We start from the raw sequence: 28,000 nt of genomic DNA, 5'->3' as shown, positions 1-28,000 counted from the left end.
TATTTCTTTTACACATATAGATTATATGGGTCATTTGTATCTGTATATATGTACATCTTAAATAAATCTTACATCAACACCAAGAAAATAAAACATTTACAGTGCAAGAAGGTTCGTTCGTGGTCAAATTTCACCATCGCGTACCCTGTTGAATCGCGGCCGATGTCCGGCTCGCGCGCTAAACCCGTTTGCCTTTCAAGACTCTTCCTCTTGTTTTAGCGCAAAAGTAACGAAATTCAGAGAGATGGGGGAGGGGGGGGGGAGTTGCATGTGACCTAAATGGTAGAAAATGTTACCTCCTCACCCGTAGACGGGAGACAGTTTGGAGGATATGCTACTTGGCTTACTTGCTGAGAGTTAGCAGAGAAGATTGATGCCGTTTTAACGTCTGTATGGTAAATATGAAGCAATCGCAAGATAACTATTAGCTTATCTTGGTGCTATACACTCACACACACACACACACACACACACACACACACACACAACAAGGCTTTAGAGGTGTTTGTAGGCCGGTTGGTTACCTTTGGACCAATCCAGGACTAGCTAGTTTACCGTTTTTATACAAAGCTAGGCTAACCAGGAAGTGGTTTTTGCTGCGTATTAATCAAACAGATGGGGCAGTCATATTCCTATTTAACTCTTGGCAAGAAAGCAAGAAAAATAAATTGATAAATTTCTTAAAAATGTCAAACTGTTCTTTAAAAGAGTGGCGCGTAGGGGAACCGGAGGTGGGGCGTGGTCACGGTCGCTCAGAGGGAACATGAGTCATCGTAGACGCTGTCGACTCACTCGGTGATGGAAGTCGAAAAAGAAAATTATTCTCCAGGAGAGCACACATTGGTTTAACACGTACGTTTGGATGACGCACGGATCGTTTCTTTTCCTCGCGTTACGTCAGGAAATGAGGCGTCAGCGCCGAATCCCGCTGTGGTCTAATTTTAAAATCCCTTCATCTTCTATCCAGAACCTCAACACACATGTTAACAACAGAACTGAGGCATATTCTAAAAAATAAATGCATGTGTTTAATTTTTTTTTTTTTTTGCTTAGTAATACCATGACAACCCAGGGCTGCCGCCAACCTTTTGTCATTTGATTAAAAATAAAGAAGATAAAAGTTGTTTTGGTTTTTGCGGGGGGAAAAAAAAGAAGAAGTCTGATTTTAAAACCAATAATTTCTCTGGTGTTTCAGAATAGATGCATAAAAGTGGACATACATAATTGGTCTACGCTCAGCTGTACAGTCAGTGGGTAACCAGCCCATAAATTCTTTGCATGCATTGTTTCTCACACATTCAGATAATCTATTTACTACTATTTTACAGTTAATTCCTACTAAGCTGCTGTACAGTGGCTGCGTTGAGGTAAAGGCGGGCGTTCCGTCGCCAGCTTTCAAAGGGAAGGGCCCGCCGAGAAATGAGTTTCCCGCTTTTTTTTTTTTTTTTTGCGGGGTTCTCGGCGTCTGACAGGAAAGTCGGCAGGAGGACAGACGCATGGGGGGGGGGACGACAACACACACTGCATATTGCTCTTAAATCTGTGATTCCTACATTCTATAGCTTAAAGAGAGAATATGTTTACAACTTCTACATCCGGTCTAAACCACGGATTTTTGTATATTTCTTCGCAGGTAGCTGCAAAATACTGTTAGTCTAACCTCTAGTCGTAGATAATAGAAGGGATGGTCATCATGTGGTGGATTCAAATGCACACATGCACACAAAAGCACCTTCGATTAGAAAAGAAATTGCACAAGTTCGATAGATATCGTTGATCGCACATGTCGACATTTTCTACATGGAGACTGAGCGGCGGTTTGCATGATCTGGAGACATGTTTGAAGTAGTATGTATTCATACTTCTTTAATGTTTGTTGGTGTTAATACTCACCTCCAAATTGTCTTTACATGCAGTTGACTCCTTAGATAAGTTCTAACCGGTGAGTTGAGCCTGTGAGTTTTGCGCTACACGTTGACTAAACTAAACCAACCGTGACTCTTAAACGCGGTTAAGTTCTTTCTGAAGGTTGTATTTTTACCAGGGAAATTCAATGAGCCTTATTTTTTCCAACCAGTGAAAGATATCGAAGGCTAGCACATAGTTTGAGAGGTTGAAGTCCGGTTCAGACTTGTCTTCTGGCCTCTGTTGGTCGTTGCGCGTGAAGCATGAAAGGTTCTGTACAATCAGAATGAGTCATCCAGTGGAAAAAGGCGAAAAGGGGACTTTCGAGATGACTCCATGTGAGCTAATACTGCTACAGTACGCCTAATGCTACGTCTACGTATTTCATTAAAGTGAAAAGAAGAAGAATCCTCTGAGAAGATATTCAATGGTGAAAAATCCGGTGGGCAAGAGGGGAAGCTTGAACTCGTCACTTGGACTGAGCGCATAAGAAATAAATAGGAGTTCACCGACCCAGCAAGAGTGTTTCCTCCCTTGTTGCTCAGGTCCAAAGCCCACAGGAGAGTCACCTCGCTCAGTACCACCAGGGAGGAAACAAGTTGGGAACTAAACCTTCATCCGTACAGTCTGACACTTCCTCTTTCCAGGAAGAGAAGCTGTTTCTCTTCAACTTACCAACTGTAGTCTTGAATCCAGGTTCTTCAGAGACTCTAAAGTCACGCACGTTTGGCCAGCGCACCATAACCCTTATTCACCTGACAATTAATTCTACTATTAAATAAAATCCACTCAGGTTAAACCAACGCCAAAACAGCCAAGCTAATGTCTTGTGCCCTTGTTGGAGTAACCCTTACCTGCACCACATTATTCATGAAAAACTATCATTCTCTTGCCCTCCTCAGTATTCTCTAATTCCTGGGGTGAAGGGTCACAAGGGTCAGGTGTGAGCGATGGCAGAGAAGAGGGATGGTGGTGTCGGCGGCGGTTGGTGTTGCGGTAGCGACAAGGTAGACAAGGCAGGGTCCCTTGAAGGTCTTCAGACGGACACCGGACAGGACAGGACCTTGTCCTCCAGCATGACGCTGACCACCAGGAAGACAAAGTACAGCATGAACATGATGAAGCCAAGCAGCTTGCTCATGCGCCACTTGCAGGCGGCAATGGAGATGATGACGAAGAGGAGCATGAGGAAGAGGAGCACGATGGCGCAGAACAGGCCGTTGGAGCTGACTTGCACCGCTTGCAGATTGTTGAAGAAGGACCACATGAGCCATGGGAACGGCAGTCTGCAAATACACGAGCACATGTGTTTCTCTAGAGGCGTTGCCATGGAATCATTGGTATGCAATAAGAAGAGCTAACAGACATTAGCAACTTATACTACGATGACACACAAAAAAGTAAGCATGTTTCTGAGACATTTTAATGTGGTGAGGAAGTACTTCCTGTTGATATCCTGCTACTAACTTGTCTCTCTTTCGTCAATCGACCGCATTCTGAAATTTGAGTCAATATCAATAATTTATTTAAGCGTACCCAACAGTTATGTCGAAGATGTTGGAGCCCACGGAGCTGGACACGGCCATATCACCCAGCCCCTTGCGTGCCACAATAACGCTGGTGATGAGGTCAGGGATGGAGGTTCCAGCTGCTAATATGGTCAGGCCCATAATCTCCTCTGTAATCCCAATGGTCTCTCCAACCTGCAAGAAAAAAAGGAAAGGAGGCTTAAGGGTAAATAAATCTTAATCTTTTGTTCCGGCTATTTTTAATTTCCTTGAGATGCCCAGGAGACGACAAAACTCTCGCTCTAGCCAGAAAGATGTCATTTATTAATTAATTTTCAATCTGGAGGATGGGAACGGGTGGATGCATCTCATCTTTGAGGATCTTACAGTGTCCCGTCAAGGAGAATGAGAATGTCTCTGGGAACTGTACCTGGTGAGCCCACCAGACCATCAGGTAGGAGAAGCAGGCAATCCAGCAGATGGCACCCAGGAACGTGATGGGGAAGAACTTCTTCGACGACTGCAAGACGACAAAGAAGAGAGAGAGAGATTGAATTGTGAACTTCACGAACATATTTCTAAATATAATGGAGACTGAAGAGGGTAGACTTTGTTTCACGCACCGCTTTCCTGACGTCGGGCAGCGTTAGCCACAGCGGGAGGACGATGGGTATGATTAAGAGGTAGGTGAGTCGCTTGCGGGTCGACTCTGGCCAAGACAGGCTCAGGGGCTGGTCCTCCTCCTCTTCATCCTCAGCCTGGGAGGAGACAACAAAGAAAAGAACAACGTGAAGGAGGTAAAGGCTGAAAAACAATCATTCATTTTGGAAGCTCGTCCCGCAGGAAGCTAACTTGTCTGATTGGGATACACCTGTCCGAAGCAACTACCCGGAGAGGTGGAGGGAATTCTTGCAACAGAAGCAGAGTGGGGGGAAATGAAAAGTCTGCACGGCGTTCTGGTGACCTTAAGCCAGAGCCTGAAGGGCTCTCCCTGATTACGGGCCGACCCCTGGGATCTGAACGCACCAAAGACTGACACTTCCCTGCTGATCGGTATCCAATACGCTGTCCCCACACTATAGACGACCAAATGATCTTTTCATCTACACCAATAACGTTCCTTCTTTATTAAAAAGCAGATTTAATGGTACAACATGTCCTTCTGAGAGTGGGAAGACATCTCGGGTAGATATGTAGCCAATTAAACGGGACGCGACTGAACCTCTGGGACCTGATGACAGGTCCAAACATGTGGAGCCAAGCAGAACACAAGGATGACCTTGAATTTACCTCTTGCCTTTTTTTTTTTGAGAGCACGGTAAATAAAAAAAAACCCTACATGCTGCAAAAAACAGAGTCGACTAAATAGACTGGGAGAAAATATGTGCAGCAGGACCAACGCTGTTGGCAGATTATGTTCAGTAAGTATTAATTGCATCAAGGAAAATGTTTAAGTCTCGGCAGTCAGGCATGCCCAGAGAGGAAAGCAAAAATCCTCAAAGCTGGATTCAGCTCAAATCATGAATCATATGGAGCTTATCCTGCTGTGACAGCTACCGCTGCTCAACATCGCCTGGTAACCTTGGTAATCAGAGCCGCCAAACAAAAGGCAGCGCTCACATCACTTATGATTTCTCCTCCTCTCCATATCCAGATGGCTGCATTGTAGCCGACTCCAAGGACCTGAAACCAGAAACCCGGTGCTTTACAGGGATCGGTTGCAGCCCCAGTATGCTGCTTTTAGTCAGAAATGGTGGGTTACCCTTCCCAGCAAGGGTGGGAGTATTCCTAGCTGACACCAAGTCAAACGGCTCAATTGCTTCGATATTTATGATTGGCTTTACTATCCTCTACCGCTGATGTACCCCACAGAGCCGGCGCTCCCGTCTCTGAGATAGTCTCAAAATGCCAGCCCCTTTGGGGGTCTTTCCTGCCCTGCGGTGCCTCAGTTGGCAACGCTGCCAAACTCCGAGCTTAAAGGCACTGACTTTTTACCAGGGACCAAAGAGCTGCGAGGGGAGGTGTGACATTTACCGTTTTGTTTTGTTTTTTTATCCCGGAGGGAAACGTGTGGGCCGGCTCCAGGTGTGAGGCGACGCTTCTACTTTTGGAATTGCTGCGAGGCTGCATCCTGATGCGTCCCTTTTATGAACCGATCAGCGGCATCGTCATCGTAAGGGAAGGTATCGTGAGACGAACTACTTTAGAATAACAGAGTATTGCGTCTCAGAATAACCTGAGAGGATAATGATTTTCATTTAGGTATGAAATTTATCCAAGCATTACAAAAGTAGAAAGAGTTGCCGGTTCACTATTTTTATATGATATGACTCTCATTTAAAATAAAGCCTTTCCTTCCTGCTATTTTTGGGATCGGTTCCGTTGGCCCAACTCTCGAGGGTTTCAACCTCAGAAAGGGGGAGCGAAGCAATTAGTACTATGGGCCTCTGGTGTTGTCTGACGTCAAGGGAGCTATTTGGAGGGGGGGGGCAGGGATGGGGGGGGGCAGCCATAGGCAGTAAATCATCATTAAAAAGTGAGATCCCATGCATCAGGTCTTGAACAGAAAATATTTCCAGCTCCAGCACGGCGCTGATAGTTCCATCAGCGAAGACCATTATTGACCCAAAAGCAAGGGATCAATCTGAAAACAACTCGGTGCCGCGAGACGGATCGATGCGCGGATCGTCGCGTTGCGAATCGGAGTTCATCTTCAGCAATTTCTTGTCTATTCTGAGAGTCTCCTATAAGCTTCCGCACATTTATAGACGACACTACCTCATCCCAGTGCTGCGGCATCTGTTTTCCTTTGGATGCGGTGCACGCTCACATGACGCTTTATTTGCTAATTAACCTTTGAATACAAGATCAGCTGAAAAGAGAAAGACAGAGCCGAGCCTCAGGGAGACGTTTAAGGCCTCCAGAAAGAAACGCGGATGCAGACCTGAGATTTGAAACCAAAACAACCCCCTGCTGGGCTGAAATGGAAAGCACAACAAATCTGGACATTTTTGCATTTCTGAGGTAATTAGCTGCGGGAGACAAACTTCTTCTGTTGTGTTTCTGCCCCAAGTGGTGAATAAGGATGTCCTTGTTGCTCCTATTATTAAAGTATTATCACGTATTGATTGTTTCATGAACCATCTGAAGGAACGCGAGTTCAAGAGTACAAATCCAGAACTGTGTCTCGGTCTGTGACTGGCCCTTCATCAAGGACAGTGTGTGTGTGTGTGTGTGTGTGTGTGTGTGTGTGTGTGTGTGTGTGTGTGTGTGTGTGTGTGTGTGTGTGTGTGTGTGTGTTCATTTTGAGCACCCGGCGGCGAGGAGCAGCAGGTTAGTGAGCAATGTGATTACAGGACCCAGTGGGAGGATGCAGGTCTTTGGCAGGTCTGGCTAAAGATGGAGGAACCTGCCCAAGTGCATGCTGGGAAATTACCAGTGGTAGTGACCTGTGTCGTTGTCGGCGCAACCTTTGGATCAATCACACTCAAGGTGGAACGCAGAAACAAATGAGAGGCGTAAAATATACAGAAATGCGTCTAACTTCTACATCAGCCTCTTGGTTTTGTTGCCGTGGCGACACAGTTGGTTAAACCAAGGGGGAAAGAATGAATGTTTCTACTTACAGCGTCGCCTTCTTGTCCTGCAGTGCCGTTCATGGGTGGGGTCACCTCCACCTCCACGCTGGAGCTGTTTGGGAGGTTCTTTTCTGCAGGAAGTTTGAGAAGCAATAAAAATTTAGCTCTAAAAACCTCAAACAGACGCAAAGTTTAGCCAAATATCTTAAAATGCTAACAAAGATATCAAAGATGGAATTTATGACACGTGGGACCAAATCATGCTGCAAACACTAGCGATCGTGTGTTTTGATCCAGGTGGTAATATGTTAATGCTACGCTGTTAGCATAATTTGGACTTGCTGATAAGCGTCTACGACTCGCTTTGATTCCGCGGCCTCGACCGCGACGTTCCCATGAAAGGCCGCTTCCTCCGGCCTGCTGTTTATTCTCCGGTCCGGCGCTCTTTGAAGTGAAACGCAAACATGAATTACACTTGGCAGCGACTGTGATTGATTTAAATACTGCTTGAAGACAACACTCGCAATCAATTTGGCAGTTCTGGATAATGTCATGCTTGTTTAACATCGGATGGATGCTCATTAGCCGTTTCAACGGGTAATCCTGATGACTGATATCAGGAATATTAAGCCGGGTGATGTCTGTCCATTAATTTTTAGCAACTGCGAGCCGATATTTGTCATTAATCAGCCCGGATTTAATCTAAAGTATAGTTTGACATTTTATTAAATGATCTTATGGGCTTTCATGCTGAGAGAGAGATGAGCTCATCGATACCTCACTCGCAATGAAACGGGAAGATCTGATGCTACGATAGCTTGCTTTAGCATAGAAATGCCTGCTAATTCCATATATAATGACAAAAAAAACTATTTTAACAGTTATAACAGATTCAAATTTTTTGGGGTCAGCTACGATCTTTCTCTCGATGCAAGGAAATGCTAACTGACTGCTGCTGTTAGCGTTACATGTTAGCGTGCAGAAATGTGAGCATCCATCTTTGTCTTTGCCTAATGTAGCCGCAAGAGGGCACAAGCCAGTGTCTTATTGTGCCGGTCCCAAGCCCGGACAATTACAGAGGGTTGTGTCAGGAAGGGCATCCGACGTAAAACTTTTGCCAAATCAAACATGCGAATCAAACCTACAACTTCCATAACGGATCGGTTGAGGCGCGGGTTAACAACGACCGCCATCGGTGCTGTTGACCTACAGTGTGGACCTACGATGGAAATTGGACTACTGTTGGTCGAAGAAGGAGAGGAGGAAAGTGTGCCCGTAGGAAGAGAGAGAAGAGGAACGCCAAGAGTATAGGACTGAGAGTAGGGACGTTGAATGTTGGGACTATGACATCTTTGCCTTTACCTGCACGACTCGCGACCCCGTTGGCCTTCTCGCTGTCCTCCACTTGGCATTTCTTTTTAGCGATCTTGTGAAGGATGGACGCCTTCTCTCGAAATTTACCTGCAAAAGAATCGTCACGAAAGGTGAGCATCAGGACAGAGAGCTGGATTCTGCAGCATCCACAAAGCCTTGGTCGTCCACCCTCAGCCACCCTTTGACCCCGGATGGGTTGCATTTCAAAAGGAGGTGTCTTGACACCGTCCTTCCGCTCAAACAACATCAAGAGTCGACATAATGTAGCATATCAGGTGCTGATGATGCTGCAGAGTCCTCGATGGATAAAGGCGAGGGAATCTCTTACCCTTAGGAGGTCAGATCTCCAAAATAAAAGCACCAAAAGCATAAAGAAATAAAACATTAATGAGTTTGAGGTCTAATATGTTGAGTAGTTTGTTTTTAAGTACCTCCTGCTGTGCGCATGAGGAATGATCACTACCAGCTATTGATTCTGTAATGCTGCCGTGACGCAGTCGACCGCAAGGCATGACCTTGCGGTTTACATAAGCCGCGACCTTACAAAAGAACGGCTCACGCAACAACGCTCAACTCTGACCATCAGCTCGTTGAAAGAGGACTTCCGACGACGCTCCCGAAAAAGAAAATTACAGATAAACCGAACTTTTGGTTATAATCGTCGATGGTTTTGCAGATTTGTGATTATCCGTCTTTTTGCGTCACGTCTAATCTCGATAACTTCCTGTGCGTTTTGGCCCCGCCTTCTCCCAATCCGATCATTGCAATCTAGGATTTTTTTTTTTCCACTTTCATTTTTAGGAGGCTGATCTGTCGGCGCTTGACAGAGTGACGCACTGATGCTCGCGCCAACCGACCGCAGGAACACCGTCTGTGACCTTTCGGCAAAATCATTAACCATCCCGAGTCACCGCCGGTCCTCCGCCCACCTCCTCCATCTCACTCTACATTTTTCCCATCAGTCCCCCTGGTCTCACTCATCTGTCTCTGGCAAATCGCTCTTTCACGCCGTACCCTCCTCCCCGCCCCTCTGCCGTCACACACACAAAGGAACGCTCACACATTCACACACGCCTTGGCCTTGACGTCGCTCGCCATGTACCGTCAGCGGTGTGTGCACGCTAGTGTGTGTGTGCATGCTTTGTGACATATCATGATGATTTATGATAATCTCATGCAGCCTCGATTAGCTAGTCGTCCATTTGATTAAAGTTTACATTAACGTCAATGGAAGCTCGTTAGCTTAGCTCTTTTGCTTAGCTTAGCAAAAGACTTAGCCGATCAAACTTTTGCAGGCATTGGAGCTTTTATTTGTGGGATGTGTTTCAAAATTTCATTATGCTTTAGCTTTAAGTGTGTGCACAGACACACACACACACACACACACACACACACACACGCACACACACACACACACGCACACACACACACACACACAAAATAAACCCTGATAAAAAAAATAAAAAAAAAGCTTTAAAATTCAAGTTTTCTTTCCGTGTTAGTGGTGCGAACAAAAAGAGAAAGACACAAACATGGTCAGAAACATTAAAATTGCATAGAGATGAGACTTAAAGTGTAGCCCCTGCTACCCTTGCAGCCGTCACACGGGCGCTCAATTTTGCCCATTACACAACCGCCGGGTGGATGACTCACTCCGTTTGATGAGCTCAACAACGTATGTCTCTGACTGAGCTCTGAGGAACGGATGAAGTCGTTCTCATCAACGCAAAAATGCATTAAAAAGGCCAAAAAAAATGTAAAAAATATGTGTCAAAGAAAAAAGATCTGAGGCAAGATATGAGCAAAATATAACAATAGAAGGAGAGTAGAAACATGATACGTGTTAACACACAATATTTTTAGATATATATTATGGGGTGAAATAAAAATATGCCAAAAATAAAAATCTGAATTAAAGTAAATAAGAAAAATGGCACGGCTACCATGATTTGCACTTACGTCTGTGAAATCTTGGAGAAGTTGCCGAACTTAAAAGCGGATATTGAGCAAAAATGTGTCTCAAGCAAACAAAAGGTGGATTCGTAGGATGGAGAAGAACAAAAAACGAGGATGACAGAACTCAAGGAATCGAGTGAAAACATTCTGGCTTACCTTCCTCAGTCATTGAGTGATAATATTTTAGTTTCCCATAAGTCCCAAGCTCTACAACGTCACAGCAAAAGACAAGGGTAAGGCAACGACACAGAGAAAAGGAAGAAGGTGAACATGGCAGAACAAGCTGGAAACATTCTCACAGGCAAAAACAGGAATTCTCCAGAAATCACTGCATAAGTGCAAAAAATGAAGCAGCGATGGATGTATGACGGTCGGTCGCTCCGACGGCCTGGCGGGTGGCGGTCAACAGATAATGAAGATTAAATTATATTGACAAAACAAACAGTAACGGAACAAAAGAGGAGAATCTACTGGGTCAACATGCAACGAAATGAGTCCTCCTCTCCTCTGCGCCGGCTCCGTGACTCGACATTTTATTTCCCACAGTGAATCCCAGACAAATTAATTGCATTCCCTCGCTGTGGCGGTCCTCGGCTACAACGGTAAACAAACGGCCGGCGCATCTGTGTGATCAATTAGCCAGGGCGCTACGCTAACGTTTCGTATCTATACCCCTGTGATCGGCGGAGCTACCACTTCCTGTTCACCCTCTTCCACCACTTAATGTACTATAAAGATCATCACAATGAGTAATGTACACGAAACTCAATTTAACTTTTAACTTAATTGTTTTTGTGGTTTAATAAAGTTTTATGAAATTGAAATAGTGTAAACTGCCTTGTTGCGGCGTACACGCGTGTCGCATGTGAACCCAGAAAAGACAACCCAAAGACATCACAACTGATCCTGTGGAGGTTCCTGCCCCCCTGGACTCGCGCCACCGTCCCACACGGACACAGATTGGGTCGTTTCAGACTGAAGTGCGCCACCGCCGTTGGACACGCCCCCAAAACCGGCGTGGCTCCAAGAGCAATTAACTCGCGGAGCAATCACAGGCTGCGCCGCGGGTGGGAGGCGTGTCGCAGTTGGCCGGGGGCCCTCTTGTCCTTGGTGTGTGACCTCTACACCTCTGATGAGTGTGTGTGTGTGTGTGTGTGTGTGTGTGTGTATGTGTGCGGCTGGGGGTTGGAGTGTCTGGGAAATTCAGTCTGCAAAAATCAAAAGGCTTTTAACATCGATTCTTTTGTAAAGCGTGTGTGCGTGCATTTGTGTGTGTGTGTGTGTGTGTGTGTGTGTGTGTTGGTTGGATGCACAGTTTTACATAACATACTGGAGTTGCAACTATCTGTCAAAACAAAATTAGCGGTTCTGGACACAGTTCAGAAACAATGGAGGTTTTCATCACATTTAAAATAATTAAATGTGAAGTCCTAATTGTACAGGTGTAAAAGTTCAAAGGCCTTTTTGTCCAGCCTTGAGGCTGGACTAAGAAAGGCTAAGCTAAGTCTACATTTACCTGTTTTTCTGATTTGACAAATGACCTCATGATTTTACGAAACTTACTGGTCATAAACATAAAAGAATGATGTTATATTCACACCAAAAGAGACAGACCTACAGCAGAAAATCAATATAATGTATATGGATAAATGGAAAATGCATTTCCGTCCCAGGAGGGGCGAGAGGTCAGTAACGGTGAGTGCTTTATTGAACCATGTGATCAATGTGGCTCAAGGCGGTGGGGCGTGGGGGGGGTGCCTCTATGAATGGATCTGCCTGTGAAACAAAAAGGGTTTTCGAACAACGGAGAGTCTCCGTATAGCAAACTCCCTTTCTGTCTTCCCTCGTTTTCTTATTCTTTCCATCCTATTTGGGGTTGATTACGTCTTCACCCATTTTTGAGAACTGTCCTGTCCACGTCCTGTTTATTCTGCAAGCATGCGCCAATACGGGAGAGTCCCATCAAGGATTACCCGAATGACCTTGCCGCGTCTATGCTCGGCTCGTGGAGGACTTCGCCGGCACGTCTACTCAATAAAAAAATGGCCTCACATCATCGAATACACCCAAGGCTGTGTCGTCACCGTGAGCGATCTCTCTAATCTATCGGAGAGAGATAATGATCTGCAGGAAAGCATCGGTTGAACTTGGCGGTCGGGATATTTAGAGCGGCGTCGGAAGGGAACGTATATATGATCCGACCACTTTCGTCCTCGTCGAGGTCAAGGCCAGGTACGGGTGTGCGCCAGAGTCCAGATCTCGGGGTGATAAATCATATTGAAGGGCTCGAGGCGAAGGCATGGACGCCGCCTGAATCCTGAGTACTGCCCGGGAAGGTGTGTTGAGAGCCTCTTCCCTCCCCAACTCTTATTGGAGTTCAATATTTCGTGCCACTCCTTGGTGATATTGTTTGTACCTCAACACAGATGAAAAAGACTTGGTGCTGGAATTTACTGTCCCGGAATATAAAGGGTATTCTGGGCAATAAGAGAAAGCCATGCAGGATCAAAAGTCTATTATTAAACTGAAGGAGGGCATCGGGATAAAGACAGCGGCCATTTTTGGATGCTGAACAAAAATCTACTGGCGCACGTCAGTCTTGAAATCAATAATACTTTGGTGGAAACAGATAATTGCAAATATAAATGAAAACTTTTTTTTGTTTGCCATTAGTCGCTCCATCGGAGAAAACTTTCCTCCATCAAGACCCGACACACCATTCCATTCCATTTGCTTCCAAGGACAACACAAACAGGAACAAACAAAATGCCCCTTTTGGGCTTCCGCCAGAGAGGAATCGTAAGAAGCTAGTAGTAAAAGGAGGTTGTAAGAGGAGAGGGAGGATTTGGGAGGATGCGGAGAAATGCAGGGAGGAAACATCCACAGGAGAGAATGATGTACTTGCAACGAATGGACATACAGAACTGAATACAGGTACAGCGGCGCTCGGGAAATGTACACATGTTGGGGAAGACGGTTGCCTCCAGGCTGTCGGAAATGCTGATGGGAACAAAAAGGATTGTTTTTTTTTTTCTGGGGAGGGTACAGGAATTAGAATAGTAACTCACCAGAGTCAGCAAATTCTGAAGGGACAGTAGAAGAAAGAGACAGAGAAGGAGAACAGATAAATCCAGGTGACATTTTTGCGTCAAACCCCAACATCGACTCATCGGATGGTTCCGCCAAGCAACCAACGTCAAGGGAAGGGCGACTGACCCCATTCCTGCTGAGAGTTACGTTTGAAGATTGATAACATCTTCCTGTCTGTGCGCTAAATGCAACACTAGGGGTAGCTTAGCTTAGCTGAGCTTAGCGAGGGAATGGTAATCATAAGGAAACAGCTAGCATTACGTAATATCTAAATATGCTCAAACACAGAAGGCTAAAATCTGCTTTCTCCAACAATTTACCATGTTGGTCCTAGCTAAGATAAGCTAATTTTGGCTGAGCTAAGCTATACCGGGCACCATGTGGTGCTATCTTTGTGTTTGCAAGATGCATATGAGATTGGGATTAACCTTCTTTCTAGCTCTCAGCAAGAAAACACATTTATTTCCAAAAAATGCTGATTTGGTCCTTTAAAGATCCAAAATTCCATTTTTATTAACAATTTTATTTATGCCCCTTACCCTAATCATTATGGGATACCTTTATCCCACCCCTCCGTTTCAGCTTTCTGGTCATAGATTGTCTGTGTGCCCGAATGACTTTGGGCTAGCCACGCCCCTTTCCAGAGGTGGGTGTGACTTGGGTTTACCTGTTCTTTGCCCCAGTGTGTGTGTGTGTGTGTGTGTGAGCAGTGTCTCCTCCCTGGAGGAGGTGCTAAGCCAACTATGACATCATATTTGGCCTCGAATTTGAACGATGCTTCACAGGAAATATTTCCTGACAGTTTGAGCCAGCAGAGGAGAGACGGGATGCTTTTATCATCGCGTTTGGGACGTCAAGCTCCTAGCATCAGCAAAACAATAATCAATGATACAAGTCAATCCAATATATCACAAATCTCCTCTGATGGGATGACAGCGAACATCTGATCTAGTCTTAAAGCAAACAATAAAAATATCCTCTCATGTTCGATACCCTGAAGACGACCGCCGTGTCCCCCAGCCGGCAGCGATTTACATTTTAATCACGGAGATGGAAAGATTAATACACTCTGAGACGGGACGTCTTGGATTCCGTGTACGGCAGCGGGCTGATGGATGCTAATGGACACTATAAGGTCCGCCGCAGCGCTGCTTATTAATCTTTCCTGAGCTGACTCATTCCAGGTTCAGTTTTCAAGGAATGCACAGACATTTCTGAGAAAGCTGAAACACCTCCCTGCCCACACCGCGGCGGCGGCGCAAAAGTCTTCTGATGTCACCACAGGCATCCAGAAGATGCAATGTTCCATTGTTTAAAGCTCATAAACAGCTTCGCTTAATTAGTCTCTATGTTAGTATAATTTCTTTAAGGAGATGCTAACGCCTTTCACTGAAGCTCACCATGCTAACGCTGCTAATTCCTCAACCACTTCTACGAAACCCTGTTGTTTGTTTGAGCCCGATTAATTACAATTTTTCTTTTTGGGGCGGGCTGAGAATAGGATGACGCTGCACCAACTCCGGTGCGTTAACAAACCCATCCCCTAAACTGAGCTCTGACGCTGCAGTTTTACACTTTGCTTTGGCTACGCTAGGCTAAGCTTTCATCTTGGATTACAGGGTAATGATCTTCCACCTCGGCCGCCCTCGACGCAACAGCGGCATCATTTTCACCATACATTAAGGCCAAAGAAAAGGGTATCACAGCGGTGCGTCACGTGGGGTATCTGCGTAGTTTGAATGTCTTACCTTCACTTAAAGGGTCCAATGTGTGAATCATCAGCTGGAAGATGCTATTCCTCATCAAGCTGTTGTGCAGGGAGGCGGAACTACCCCCCCTCTGAAGCCGAGGCCTGGCCTGAGATGGAAGAAACAACATGTGAGTCAAAAATCCTGCTGCCCGGGATAGTGCTTTTTATCTAGGACATGTCTCTTAGCAGCAAAAAACAGATTTGCCTTCCAATGAGCGGTTCTTATATGCCGCTTGTACTCAACATATCAATTTTAAGCACTTTACTGAAGCCGTTTCTAATCCTGGCTGTTTGGAATATGGTTCCCTAATCCTGTTTTTTGCATAAAACCTATAAGCAGAACCTGATAAACCTCCCGTAAAGAGACGCAACTTCTAAAAAAAACCATCAGCCCCTGGAGGTTCAGGCGGCGCCCTGGCCGAGGTCGCTCCGGCAGGTGAAGTAGAACTTTGGGAAATCGGGCATCGTTGATAGTGGTAGCGGTTTGTAGCGTGTCCCACGCCTCATCCCCCTTTGGCTGCCATCAGGTGATGCGTAGGCAGAAGAGGTGTCAGGTCCCAATTCGCAGGCCCATATGGGAGGAAAGGGAGGCAAGTAGACCGGCAGGGCTTGCATAAGATTTGGCTCCTTCGGCGCGACCCTGGAGATTTTCCTTCTGCTCTTCTGTTTTGTCTTCTTCTTTTGCAATCTGGACAGCGTCTACGTACTTCTTGGAGTGTCGTTTGGACGTATACAGTAAAACAAGGAGTGCACAATAACTCCAAGCTCCTTCTTTGGTTACCATTCTTCTTGCACAACGTGTATGAGGCATAGCTCAAAGTGGCTTCAAAAGTATGCCGAAGTTCTTGCTGCAAACAGGAGAGGCTGAGGGTTGGAGATAACGCCGTACGTCTTTTTCAAGGTACGGAGGGAGAAACACAAGTTACACTAACACACCTACACAGAAACAGAGACAAACACCCAGGAAGACAAGAGGAGTGTCAATCAGGCAGGACCTACCGACAACTTGCTGTCATCCTCCGGCACCCCGGGGCTCACCTTCTCATCCAACACAGAGAGAAGGAGGAAGTATAACCGGGTGGGGGGGGGGGCGGGAAGAGAGAGAGAGAAAGAGAAACAACACATACATGTGAAGCATGCCGGACACAACAGAGACGGGATGAGAAGATGACACAGAGAGACGTTACATTGACGAGAAGACTCTGACGCGACCGGATGAGACTTGAGGGACAGTTTCCCGCCACAAACAGGTAGCTTAGCGTTAGCATCAAGGGTAGAAGTGAGCAGAAACAGCCCGAAAGGTTTTGACCAAAGTTAATAAATGGTAAATGTGTGTTTTTTAATCTTTGTCTGAGTTCACCAACCACACGTTAAAAATATTTCCGCAGTTTTATATTTACCTTAAAGAAAATACAAGCTAGTTTTAAAGTTTGCGCTTCCGTAGACAGAGCTGGATATACGTAGTTTCTCACTGCATCAAGTATGTATGCTAAGCTATGTCGAGCTAGGTGCTATTTGAATGCAAAACTTTTCTTTTAATAGAAAAATGCATCAATTCTTTGAGTGAAATCTTGACCTGCCAGTTATTGAAGTGGGAACTCTACTTGGGGAAGTGGAAAATTGCAACTTTTAATCCCCGAAATGTTTAATTTGCATGTCAAACCATCTATTCCAACCATTTGTATCCCGTTCCTTTGAGTGAACAAAGCATTTTAACCTCTGAAACTTTGCGTTCTGTGTCGCCAGACTCAGTACGATAACTTCGCCTTTGAGAGCAGGTTTGGCCCGGTTCCTGCCGAACTGACTCCAGTCCTGAACACTCACTCGTTTCCCTGCTATCATTCTCAGCAGGCGCGTTTGGCATGTGCACTACTGTAAAACGTCTATTTTTGAAACAAAAGCCTGACTGAACTGCGTGTGTTTGTGTGTTTGTATGCGAAGGAACATTTGTCCGGCAACAGGGGAGGGGGGGGGGGTCTCCGTTTGTAACCGCGAGGGAACAAACACGATCCTTTTGTTCAGATCTTAGCATATCAAGACTTCGTTTCGCAGCCTACACACAAATGTGTAAATGTGAAATGTGGAGGAGCAGTGTTGATAAAGCGCACAATGCCAAACCAGCAGCAGATAATAGTGAAGTTTGATCTCGCCCAACAGATTTTTGAATATAAATATATAAATGAGCATTTATGGAGCCTTTTGTTGATTGTAAGTAAAAGTAAGAACAGAGTAAATCAAATAAAAGTCGCATTTTCTGAGCGAGAAAACACAAATCCACACATGAAGGACACCGGTGCCCACTGTGTGCCTGTGTTCCTCTCTAACAGCTCATAATTTAACATATATTAGGTTTGCCTACAGAATAATTGCGGAAATCAGGAAGCTGAGATTTAACATATGCAGAAAGAAGAAAAGAAGCAGAGCTAATCCGAAGATTTTCCACGGAGCAATTCAACTATAACCTCATTTCCCCCCCTGGTGTCATATCTTCAGGGTAATTCCTGCACACTTAAGGTATAATTATTCTATTTTTCTCCCTATCGCCCTCCTCAAAGGCAAAGCAGGAGGGTTAGAGGAGTGCAGGTGAATGCGACAAATGCAGATTACACTCCGGGTGTGCTCATTAAACCGGCGTTAAATATTATGACTAATAATCATGTCAGGAGATTAGCATGTTCTCTGGAGTTCGTGTGTTCTCTAATACCGGCGGCTCTGGCTTCCGCTCCTTATGTAACGTCACATCGGGATGCGTTCCTGGAAGCGGATCAGCTGTGGGAGATAAATTCCCCTTCTTCAGCCACATGCGTGTAACACGGAGTTACAGGGGATTACGGAAGAGGAGCGTGACGTCACGTAGAAATACATGCAAAAAAAAAAAAAAAAAATCTGATTCAGGAATCTAAACCAGATGCCCTGACTTTTGAACAGCAGTGGTGGATTGTGGGTACGAAAGAGCATAAAAAGAGTCTTTTTCTGGATGAGTTTGATTTGCCTTCCCTTTATACTCCAACAGCCGAGCCAAATTATACACGAGAATAAGCTCTTTTGTGATTCGCGTTCTATTTTGGCGAATGGCGGCGTTTGATTAAATCCGTCATAGCCGTGTTTGATCCTGAGAAATCTTAAAATATTACTTAATGTATCCTAGATATGCCAAGCAATCAGCTTACATTTTATAACGCATCAGTCCATGTCCTTCCCATTTAATTTCCTTTTTAGCCTTGCTTAGTTTTACGCATAAATCAGCATTTCCAGAATATTTTTATTTTACTATGAACTGGCTTTATTAAAACTACAATTATATAAAATAACGAAAAAACTTGAAACATATTTTAATGTAAGAAAACAATGACAAGCACAAGCTGACGATTTAGCTTTTTTTGAAAACGGCGGTAAATTAGCTCGGTAAAGCTAGCACCTAGCTTTTAAAGCTGACGCGAGACGATAATGATGATCTTCGAGAAAAAGGAGGGAAAAGACGCACAACAAGTCAAGAAGCCATCCACTCGCTAATTAGTAACCCCTTCATTTTTCTAACAAGCAGAACTAATTACAGGATCTGCCACAACGCTGATTTCCCACAAGGCAATGCTCACTAGGACTAAGTCAAAATTGCTTTCTCTTATCCCCCCGCCTCCCCCTCCCACGAACCAATCAGAGTCAGGCCTTTGGGAGAAAAATAGGGAGAGAGCAAAAATTGCTTTGTCATTATACAAATGCATCACGCCATGCTGACTTTGATGAGGGGGGAGGACGGGACACGATCTCCCTGTCAGTTCTCCCGTTTGATGGCGACAAATCAGAAACCCAAATTAAAATGCGATAGATTTCATTTCTTCAGCTCCTTATTTACACAAAAGCCTACATTTACGCTATGTTTCAAAATAAAAGCACTCTCAGATGATAAAAATGCTTCATTTCTTAGCAGGGCTTTTGTTGTGAAACGTTTGCTGTCGTGCGACACATGGCGTCGTTAGGGGTTTGCAGTCTCCCGTGGTCTTCGGCGTGCAAAATTCAAACGTAGGCTTTCATTCAGGGAATAGTCGGCATTTTGTCGCCTGTAAGTTTTTACTTGAGGAAATATGCTAATGTCTTGTCTCCTGCAGACCTGATTAAATCTCTAGTTTGTTGTTCCTGTCAGATCAGAGCTGGTTTTGATCCGCGGATACGCGAAACAACAACGGGCTAATCGGACTCCCAACAGTTTATTTCAGTCCATATACATGCTGCTTTATTTCCACTGCAGCAGATACCGTTGGTTCTGACCTGCCCCGTCCATTTCTGGTGCTCAGCTTAGTGGATCCTTGTTTATTCTGCCATCCACATGTGATGTATTCCAACATGAATGCATTATGGCTGAGTCACGCTGGTATAACTTACCAGTATATGCATTATGCACAATATCGGAGCCAGCAGAAGAGGAAAGATAGCGTAAAGTGAAACCAAACACGGCGCTCTGCCGGTTTAAGTTCACCTGGATGCTGCGACGGTCATTACTCATCATCGCACAGGAATGTCCCTTAAAATGACAGGAAGTTGAAGGTGAATAAACATTCTCATTCTCCAAGCGGGGCCCAGTTTTGACTGCTGTCAAAGCGAATGCGCGATGCATGCCGGTAAGTGCTGCAGCATGGGATGTCTGAACAGCTAATTTCTCTGTCAATACAAATGGAACAAGGGGAGCGTATGCATTAAAAGGACTAAATGGCCCAGAAGCCCAGCCTGGATGTGTTTGAAATTTAGAGTGAAGCTCGACCGATCCGTTTTAACCGGTCTTATAAAAAACGATGAGGCTCTGGAAAAAGAACAAATTCAACCAGAACCCCATTCCTTCTTTGAAATCAGCTTACAACTATATCGTTCCATGCATTAAAACCTCTCTTAATTTCCCTGGACAAGACCAAATGTTGTATTTTGCAGTTGCTGAGAACTATCTTCATCCTCACCCCCCATCAGATGCAAAAAGCATCAAAAGAAGACTCTTATTTTGGAGGGGAAGTGCAGGTGGAAGCATTCAGATGCAGGTTTGTGGAGGCCTGGAAGCCACGCCAGCCTCATTCACAGTAGCACAGATGGCCAATATGCTGATACAGCCCTGAAAGGTCACCTTGGCGTGCTCTGAGAGAGGGCGGGGTGAGGGGGTGGGGTGATGGGCGGCCTGGCGCATCATTCATCTGTGATCGACACGAGTGGCGACCCTCTTGAACGGGAACAGAGTAGGAGAGGCTTTCGGCAGATTCGCCGAGGCCAAAAGCGTTTCCTAATGAGCTCATTAGAGGCTGATTGCAATCACTTCCATTTCAAGAGTTTACTCTCCTAAATTTAGTTTCAAATTCCCTGTGATTATCCGTGCGGCGTCGGGTCTTCCTGTAAAAAATGAGATCTGTTGGTGTTTTCTCACCGACGCGATTTTACGGAACAAAAAACAACCAAAAAAACAGGTATTACGCAAAAAGGCAACTGTCGGAGCTGATGTAGTGTTCAGCTGCTGAAGCTTAACGCGTGATGTGGATGGTATGAAAAAGAAACCCCCCCTATGGAAGGCGTCATCAGCCGCCTCCAGCCACATACATGACTTCCATCTCGCTCTGTTTCCTTTCATACAGCCATGAGATCGGGATCTCGCTGCCCTTCGCATGATGCTTTCACGACGCAGTTGCATTAGGTAATTCAAGCCCGCGCTCAGAAATAGCCCCGGATCAATACGGCTTTCAGTTTCTTGCGAGCCTCGACGTTTCACCTTCAGGCTCTCTCTTTGAAACACAGGATAAAAACATCTCCAATTTCACGTTTTCCAGAATTTCTTTGCGGCGGTTGTTAAATACGGGAACACATGAGCCTCAATGGCAAAAGAGGGCATACCCTTAATGAGTCCTTTCATGCACAACGCAACGACCCGCCCTTCTCCGCCTTGGACTGGCTTGGAACAACTTGTCCAAAGTAGCTCCTTGCAGCTAATACAGCTATCACGCTATAAATAGCATGTTAACATGCTATTTATGGCTTTCCGCCCAAATGAAACCCATTAAAAGTCTATCTGTGGTGTCGTTACACGCGCTGAACGATCGATGCAAACACTACAATATGCCAAGGATTAATTTATTAGCTTGGGAGCCACAAGCATCAGAGGTAAAGTACACATTTCCTGCTGTTAGTAGACGCGCATCTGAAGAGGATCCAATCACAATGGCTCTCCTTTGCATGTGTAATGATCTTTTAATGGCAAAAATAATGAGTCTCTGTGTTTTACTTATTTTTAAATCAGACCGCATTGTGCTTGTGATAATGAGACGGACACTATAATAAGTGACAGGGTGACCTAAACCATTAACAACACGGTGGAGGCAGAGAGGAGCCGCTGTTCACTCCGATAAGGACACCAAATGGGGGGGCAAACAGTGCTTTAACCGATTGAGGACGACATATAAAAAGCATCCCTCAGCACCCGTGATGCAAATGAGGAATATTATTAACACGGACTGCAATCAAATCAGACGGGGAAAAAAGCAGGGCTCTAGCGAGGAACTGCGACTATAACAGAGTATGCTTTGATTGGATGGCTCGGATTTGGTCGGAACCCTCCCATCAGTCGATAAAGGACGGGCTGAGCTCAAACACCAGAAGGATTTGGTTCCTACCAGCGCAGAACCAAATGGGTACAAGACCTTGACACGACAAGTCAAGATAGCCCAGTTCTTGATAATCTGGACTCTTTTTCTTTTTTTACAAGTCGGACATTCGTTGTCTAGAGCCTCCATTTGGTTTTTCCAACCCATCCCTCTTTTTAAAACTTTGGTTTTAAACATAAAACTCATGCAGTTTCACCTCTAGGCCTACAAACAACAACAGTCTGGAAACAAAGGCCAATCGTAGACGTCAACAGGTTGCCCACGGCTACAGCTGGCTTCACCGGGATGGAGGTAATGAACGGAGTCACCTGGAGTCTGACTGTCCGGCAGCACAGGGATGAAACGCGCTTTACTCCTTGCACATGCCTGCCGTGTAACTGATCTCTGAAGCGCATCCTGATGGGAGATCTCGCCTCCATGATGCTATTTATAGCTCGGTAATGCATCAGAGGTCGCACCTTGCGTCTCAGCAGAACCAACATCTGCCTCAGTACAGCCCAGCTTGTCAAACATTGATTCCAAGCCTCTAATATGAAGACTCGAAGCATGATCTACTCCACTCCCGTCTTTTGTCGCTCAAAGACTTCCTATCATTCATCGTTTATTTTCCAAATGAACTAGTATAATCCGACATTAAGCAGACACGTGTTGTTAGAATTAAACTGATTCATTAGCATTTCTACAAACTCTGGCTTCTGGTGTGTCGCCACGGTCTTAACAAGCAGATGGAGGCTCGTTACTCCTGCCTTCCATAAAAAAAAAACAACACAGCACACATAGTGCTGGCTAATCGGATCTGCTAGCTAGTGTTTTCAGAAGCAGCCAGTCAGTCCATCATCCAAACAATGAGAGAGAGAGGCCACAAGATAACAAGATAAGCCAGGTCCGGTCTGGGGGAGGCAATCCTGAGGAGAGGGCAGGGGGATGTGGATATAATGAAACATGTCCATGCGGTTACGAACCAAACTTTTTGTTTTATGTGAGACCTAAATGACCAAGAAAGAAATGCACGGTTGTTAAAATGCAGGAATGACTGGTCTGTCGTTTTAGTTTATCACAGACAGAAAAAGTAAAGGGTTGGACGAGCGATTGCCTCGGCGGTCCATTGGCATCACCATGCAGAGCCGGCTCGACAAAAGGATCTGTTGCTCCTCCGGCGAAAGAAATGGCTGGAGCGGAGACGATGTGGAATGGTTGACATTTGCCCTCTTACTTCTTGCACCACCTCATCCAGAAACATAGGAGCTCCCGGCTTTGTTGTGACCTTGAACCACGTCTCTGAGGTCTGTGCAATAAAGATTTATCAAGTGAGTGGGAGCGGGACGCTTCCGGATGATGCAGGGAAAAGACTTGCTGACCTCCGATTCTGCCACCAGACTAAGAAGCTTAACTATGAGAGAACGTGCAGCAATGAAGGGTAGAAATAAAGTAACATGACATAATCTCTGACATACAAAACCTCATAGCTAACAGGCCAAAGATCTGAGACTTGACCCCACAGCAGATATGAGGTAAATGTGTGCACAAAATTAACCATCATAGTTAGTAGGCGGGCCACCTGTTTGTGTAGACCTATCCTATGAAGTCAGTGTGCAAGGTCGTGTCTCGTAACAGGTAGTACGACAGCTGGAAATCTGACAGTTACAGCGCCCGAACTGAGATTAACCAGCGACTAAGCCCTCATTAGGTAAACAAAGGCATTAGGCACCAATCAGGCCAGAGCTGATAGGTAAATATATCCTTTCAACATCTGCTCAGGTCAAAGGCTAGCAGACGAAATCACGTATGAAGCGCTGGGATCAACTGACGCGGGATAACATCAGTTTATTAAAATGACACGAGGATTTCCAGCTCTACTTTTGGCTTCAGCGGCGGAATAAATGAATGTGTGTGAAAAGGGGGATTGAACAGTGACAAACGAGCAGGCAATTGTCATCCAGCTCGACAGTCCCCCTGATGTCTTTCATCCCATTGTCTTGGCTTTATGAGGCATGACTTTATTGTCCGTCTCGCTCTCTCTGTGCTGGCAGCATTGTTTCCAGCTGCAGGCAGGTCTTTACAAAAACCTTCCCAAAAAACAACAACTGTGAGGTACCTGCTCAGCACCCAACGCCGGCATGGCTACCCCTATTGAACGCTCAGCTGCGAGTCGTGTGAAAATACAATCTAACAAACCTGAGTCACCCAGCGTTAGCATTGGGCTACCTTGCGTACCATGGTTACCACCTTTTTTTATCCGTTTGACAACACAAGCACAAGGAATATAATGGATTCCTTAATGGAAACAGAAATTTCCAATTCAAAATAGAAAATTTACAAAATGGAGAACATAGTGGCTAAATTAGCGGCTAATTTCATTGGTGAGAACCACATAAGAGCTAACAGAAAACTAAATACTGGCCAGGAACAGAGATCATTTGTCTACGGTGTCCCCAAGCAGCCAAGAACCTGTGCTAATGCTGATTTAAATCTTTGTCACTGAGCATCTCCGAGGTTTTTCTTACATACTTATATGCTGACCGGCTTCTGTCAACTGAAATGCATGTTTGCGTTAATAGGATATAGAGATGACGGCAGATTACATGGGATGAGGCCAACTGCTCAGCCATCATAAAACACTGGCTTTAAATAATCTGAAGTCTGACATTGGGCTTGATAAAGTCACACTCCTACGATGACGACGGAAAAGCAACAAGGAAACCAAAGACGTCTATTTTCATGTGAATAAACTGAAGAAACTCGAGAGTGCGGCACAAACGGCGGTGACCACCTTTCCCCCACGTAATCAAACTTTGCATCGGCGACGGTGTCGGCATTCTAATATCATAATGCCGGAACTAATCTCAGGAAAGCCCATTTTAATCAAGTGTTTAGCTTAAATGCATGGCAACAAATGACATTGCATTGGCCTTGTGGCACAACGCACCGGAACATTAATATATGTGGGATTAAGGATGCCTTGTAGGTCAGATATGATGGGGAAAAAAACCCTCGAATACCTGCTGTCGGCTCACAGCAGTGAAGACACAAAGCCTCCATCGGTTTATAGAAGTGTTTCACATTTAATTTGTTTTCATCCTCATTCGGCCATTTTAGCCTCCTTTAGTCATGTATGAAGCGAAACGAACACGCACACGCCTGCAAAATTGCAAAACAAAAGACGTGAACTCATATCTTGAGTTTGTAGGGGCTAAGAAGAGAGGGGGGGGTTCTAGATGTAGTCGAGGCATCGCCTTGAAGACGTGACGATGGGCTTTGACGGACTCATTTGTCTCTCGCGGTGCTTCCACTAGTAAAAAGTTGTTTTCTCATCAGACACACACGAGTACCCACAATGCATTGTGGCTCAAGGTGACCAGAGTCCTTCCTGGCCTTCAGACTTAGACTTCCCTCATTTTTCTTGCACACAAAGCAGCAATGTGAGGTGCAGGAAGCGATAACTTTTAAGAGTCATCAGTGTCGGGACTGCGGTCAAGGACGTTGGTCTTCCTCGAGCGAGCCGCCGCTTGAATGTCTTTCACGTGCTGAGGATAAATCCAGATTTAATTAAAGGTTTTACGACACAGTTTGCTCGACAATTTCATTTCCATTTCATGTAGCAAAAGAAATCTAAATCCGGCCAGATAATCTGTACACTGCTATCGAATTGCAGCGCAGTGCCTTTTGCCCTCAAGTGTCATTGAGGGATTGGGTGCTCGAGCGCATTGATTTATACGTTTCTGTCTATTGAGCTAAAAGTAAAACATTCCACGCTCCCGTTGGGGCATCTATGACGACCACTTCAGATAACTATTTAAATACAATAATTATGCGGCAAATCTAACTGGGAAAAGAAAAAATTGCTCCTGAGATTTTCCAAGGGATTTGCTTATCGGACCGGGACACAATTTGTAGAGCTTAGCCCAGAATTACACATTTGACTCTGTTTTATTAATCCCACTGTGGAATAGTGAACGCCAGCATCGAAAGCACTCCGTGTTTAACAGTCGATGGGTTTCTAGTGTTTTCCTTAAAGTCGGGAAGATGTGTAGGAAGACTGTGTCAATGTGACCCTGAAGGTCATTGAAATATCCTAAAGATGTATTCCTGCACACCTAGTACAACTTCCAGAGGGCTTACAAGTCCTGTAAGATCTATTTTCACTTGAGATGGTAGTGAAGAGAGGTGGAAGAACCACAGATCAAGAAACCAACTCACCTTGGGCTGCACTTCCACTTCCACCACTTGGTTCTTGTTCATGCAGTCTTTCACGAAGCCCTCGACTTTGCTGTTGCACTTCATGAAGATCACGTAGGCGGCGTAGCCCGAGAGCAGCGTAACGCTTTCCCACATGGAGATTAGGTTATCCAGGAAAAAGATGATGAGCAGGATCAGATCCAGGATGTAGAAGGAGACGTCTCGGAACAACGGCCACCACGTCAGGTTCAGGATCTCCTTAGAGAAGATGGCGCACATCCCGATCACGAAGAGGATGTTGAAGACGGCCGAGCCCACGATTGTCCCTATGCCCACATTGCTGTGCGAGATGAAGACGCCGATGATGGAGGTGAAGAGCTCCGGGGCAGAGCCGCCTGCCGCCATGAAGGTGGCGCCGGCGACGTCATCCGAAATGGCCAGTTTCTCGGTGATGACTGTCAGTGCCGGGACGAAGAACTCGTCGCAGACTATGGCTAAGGCGATGAACATGTAGATCATGCCGAACATGTGGAGGACCACGGCTCCTTGACGCCTCTCCTGGAGGGAGAAGAGGTCTTGGGGGTACTCCCCCTGGCTATCGTTTTGGTGCGCTGTGGATTTCATGGCTACCGGCATATCAACTGACACGTTGGGGTCCTTCAGGGGCGGCGTGAAGAGCAGAGTCCTGTGTGGGGCCGATTGGCGTAGACCGTCCTGGGGAAGACCCCCGGAGCTCCAAGTCAAGGCACTGAAGGAGATGGCACTTACGGCCACCAGGCTGACGACGAATCCCAGGATCCGCACGGGCCTCAGCTTTCTCCGCAGGCATCGGTGGCCCCGCCGCTGGCCGGTGGCACCCAACATGGGCCTCGAATCCATGCGGGGTTGATCTGAACCCATGTCTCTGCAGCTTGAGGCGTCCTCACTCTTAAAGGCTAGTTGGGTAGAGGGGAAGGGGGGAAGAGAGCTGGGGTTGGGGGGGGGGGTTTACCGGAGACGGTGCATCATGTTGTCTTCGGTTTCAAGCGAGTTGAAAAGATGGCAGCTGCTTTCCAGGGTCTGGTCTTCCATATGATGTCCTCATATTAGCCTGGAAAGAAGGAAGAGGAAAACAGGAATGAAGGAAAAGACTTTGGACAGAGGTCTGGAGTGAGGTTGACTTCCGTTCTTGTCATTTAAATCCAACCCACAGGTTGAACCCACTCAGAAATCTCAATTCCCAATTATAAGGTCATCTTTTAAATTCCTGATTCAAGGAATGTGTGGATTTCTACAACCTCCCGTCTCACATGGGCGGGCATCTTAAGTTTGGGCATCTTTAGTTCGGTCTCATTAGAGTGAAATCGTCAGCGGGGGTAAATATTCCTGAGTGGGTTCACATTAGATGCGTCCTATTACGTATTCAGCGACTTTAAATAGCCCACGGCCAACACTCCGCATCCGTAAGATGGAGCGGGAAAGGGGAGGAAAACTTACACCAACAGATTCCACGGAAGGAGAGGTGGAGCCGTGACAACAACTTCCACACGTTTTTCAAATCGAGATTTAATTCGTGCGCGGTGCGAACAGGCCGGTGTTTAACGGACGTGGCGCCCCGCAATTAATGAGAACGTTTCCGCTCAGGTGCATTTAAAAAAAAGAAAAAAAAAAAAAAGAAGAAGCAGAACGGAACGCATCCCGTCCTGTTTGACTTTCTCCTACCCGGATGCCGCCTTTCACACAGGATGATCCGGCTCGTTCTGAGAGGCGATCAACTATTCCTCCACGTCTGCCCTTCAGTGACGCCTTCGCCCTTTACGCGGTGTCACCGCGCGGCGGAACGCCTCGACCGAAACCGGCTTAAGTCCCGGTGTCGGGGAGCGCATGACGCGCGGCGGCAGAGGCGGCAGAGGCGGCAGAGGCGGCGGCGGGCGGCGGGCGGGCGGCGGCGGCGCGCCTTACCTTCAGCGGTGGAAAACAGCCGCGCGTCTCATCATCAGGTTGAACGGAGGAAATTCCTCTCTGCTTGGTGTCATTGAGCAAAATGTGACCGGT

General features: G+C 45.9%; 1 protein-coding gene across 3 annotated transcripts; it reads right to left on the bottom strand.

Annotated features, from left to right (window-relative positions):
* Nucleotides 1-11: 11 nt before the first annotated feature.
* LOC137590439 (sodium/potassium/calcium exchanger 2-like) lies at nt 12-27,981 on the bottom strand. 3 transcript variants are annotated; one of them, XM_068308064.1, is made up of 10 exons: nt 27,908-27,981; nt 25,988-27,056; nt 15,160-15,268; nt 13,390-13,404; nt 8,354-8,452; nt 7,040-7,122; nt 4,037-4,171; nt 3,844-3,933; nt 3,442-3,608; nt 12-3,191 (listed from the first exon to the last, which is right to left on the bottom strand). In XM_068308064.1, exons 2-10 carry the CDS (start codon nt 26,864-26,866, stop codon nt 2,942-2,944), a joined length of 1,827 nt encoding a protein of 608 aa, XP_068164165.1. In that variant the 5' UTR covers nt 26,867-27,056; nt 27,908-27,981; the 3' UTR covers nt 12-2,941. The 3 variants fall into 3 exon arrangements, with proteins under 3 accessions (XP_068164165.1, XP_068164166.1, XP_068164167.1); XM_068308065.1 differs by lacking the exon at nt 27,908-27,981 and adding an exon at nt 27,668-27,787; XM_068308066.1 differs by lacking the exon at nt 13,390-13,404.
* Nucleotides 27,982-28,000: the final 19 nt, after the last annotated feature.

Source organism: Antennarius striatus, chromosome 23 (genome assembly GCF_040054535.1).
Source record: "Antennarius striatus isolate MH-2024 chromosome 23, ASM4005453v1, whole genome shotgun sequence".
NCBI lineage: Eukaryota > Metazoa > Chordata > Actinopteri > Lophiiformes > Antennariidae > Antennarius > Antennarius striatus.
The sequence above is the reverse complement of the archived record's forward strand: the minus strand, read 5'-3'. Positions and strand labels throughout refer to the sequence as shown.

Coding starts and splice junctions, on each gene's coding strand:
- LOC137590439 (XM_068308064.1), bottom strand. CDS start 26,866: ATGGGTTCAGATCAACCCCGCATGGATTCGAGGCCCATGTTGGGTGCC. Junction 15,269..25,987: donor AAGTGGAAGTGCAGCCCAAG/GTGAGTTGGTTT, acceptor CTTCCATCTCAG/GCCAGGCCTCGGCTTCAGAG. Junction 7,123..8,353: donor CGGGGTCGCGAGTCGTGCAG/GTAAAGGCAAAG, acceptor AACTTCCTGCAG/AAAAGAACCTCCCAAACAGC.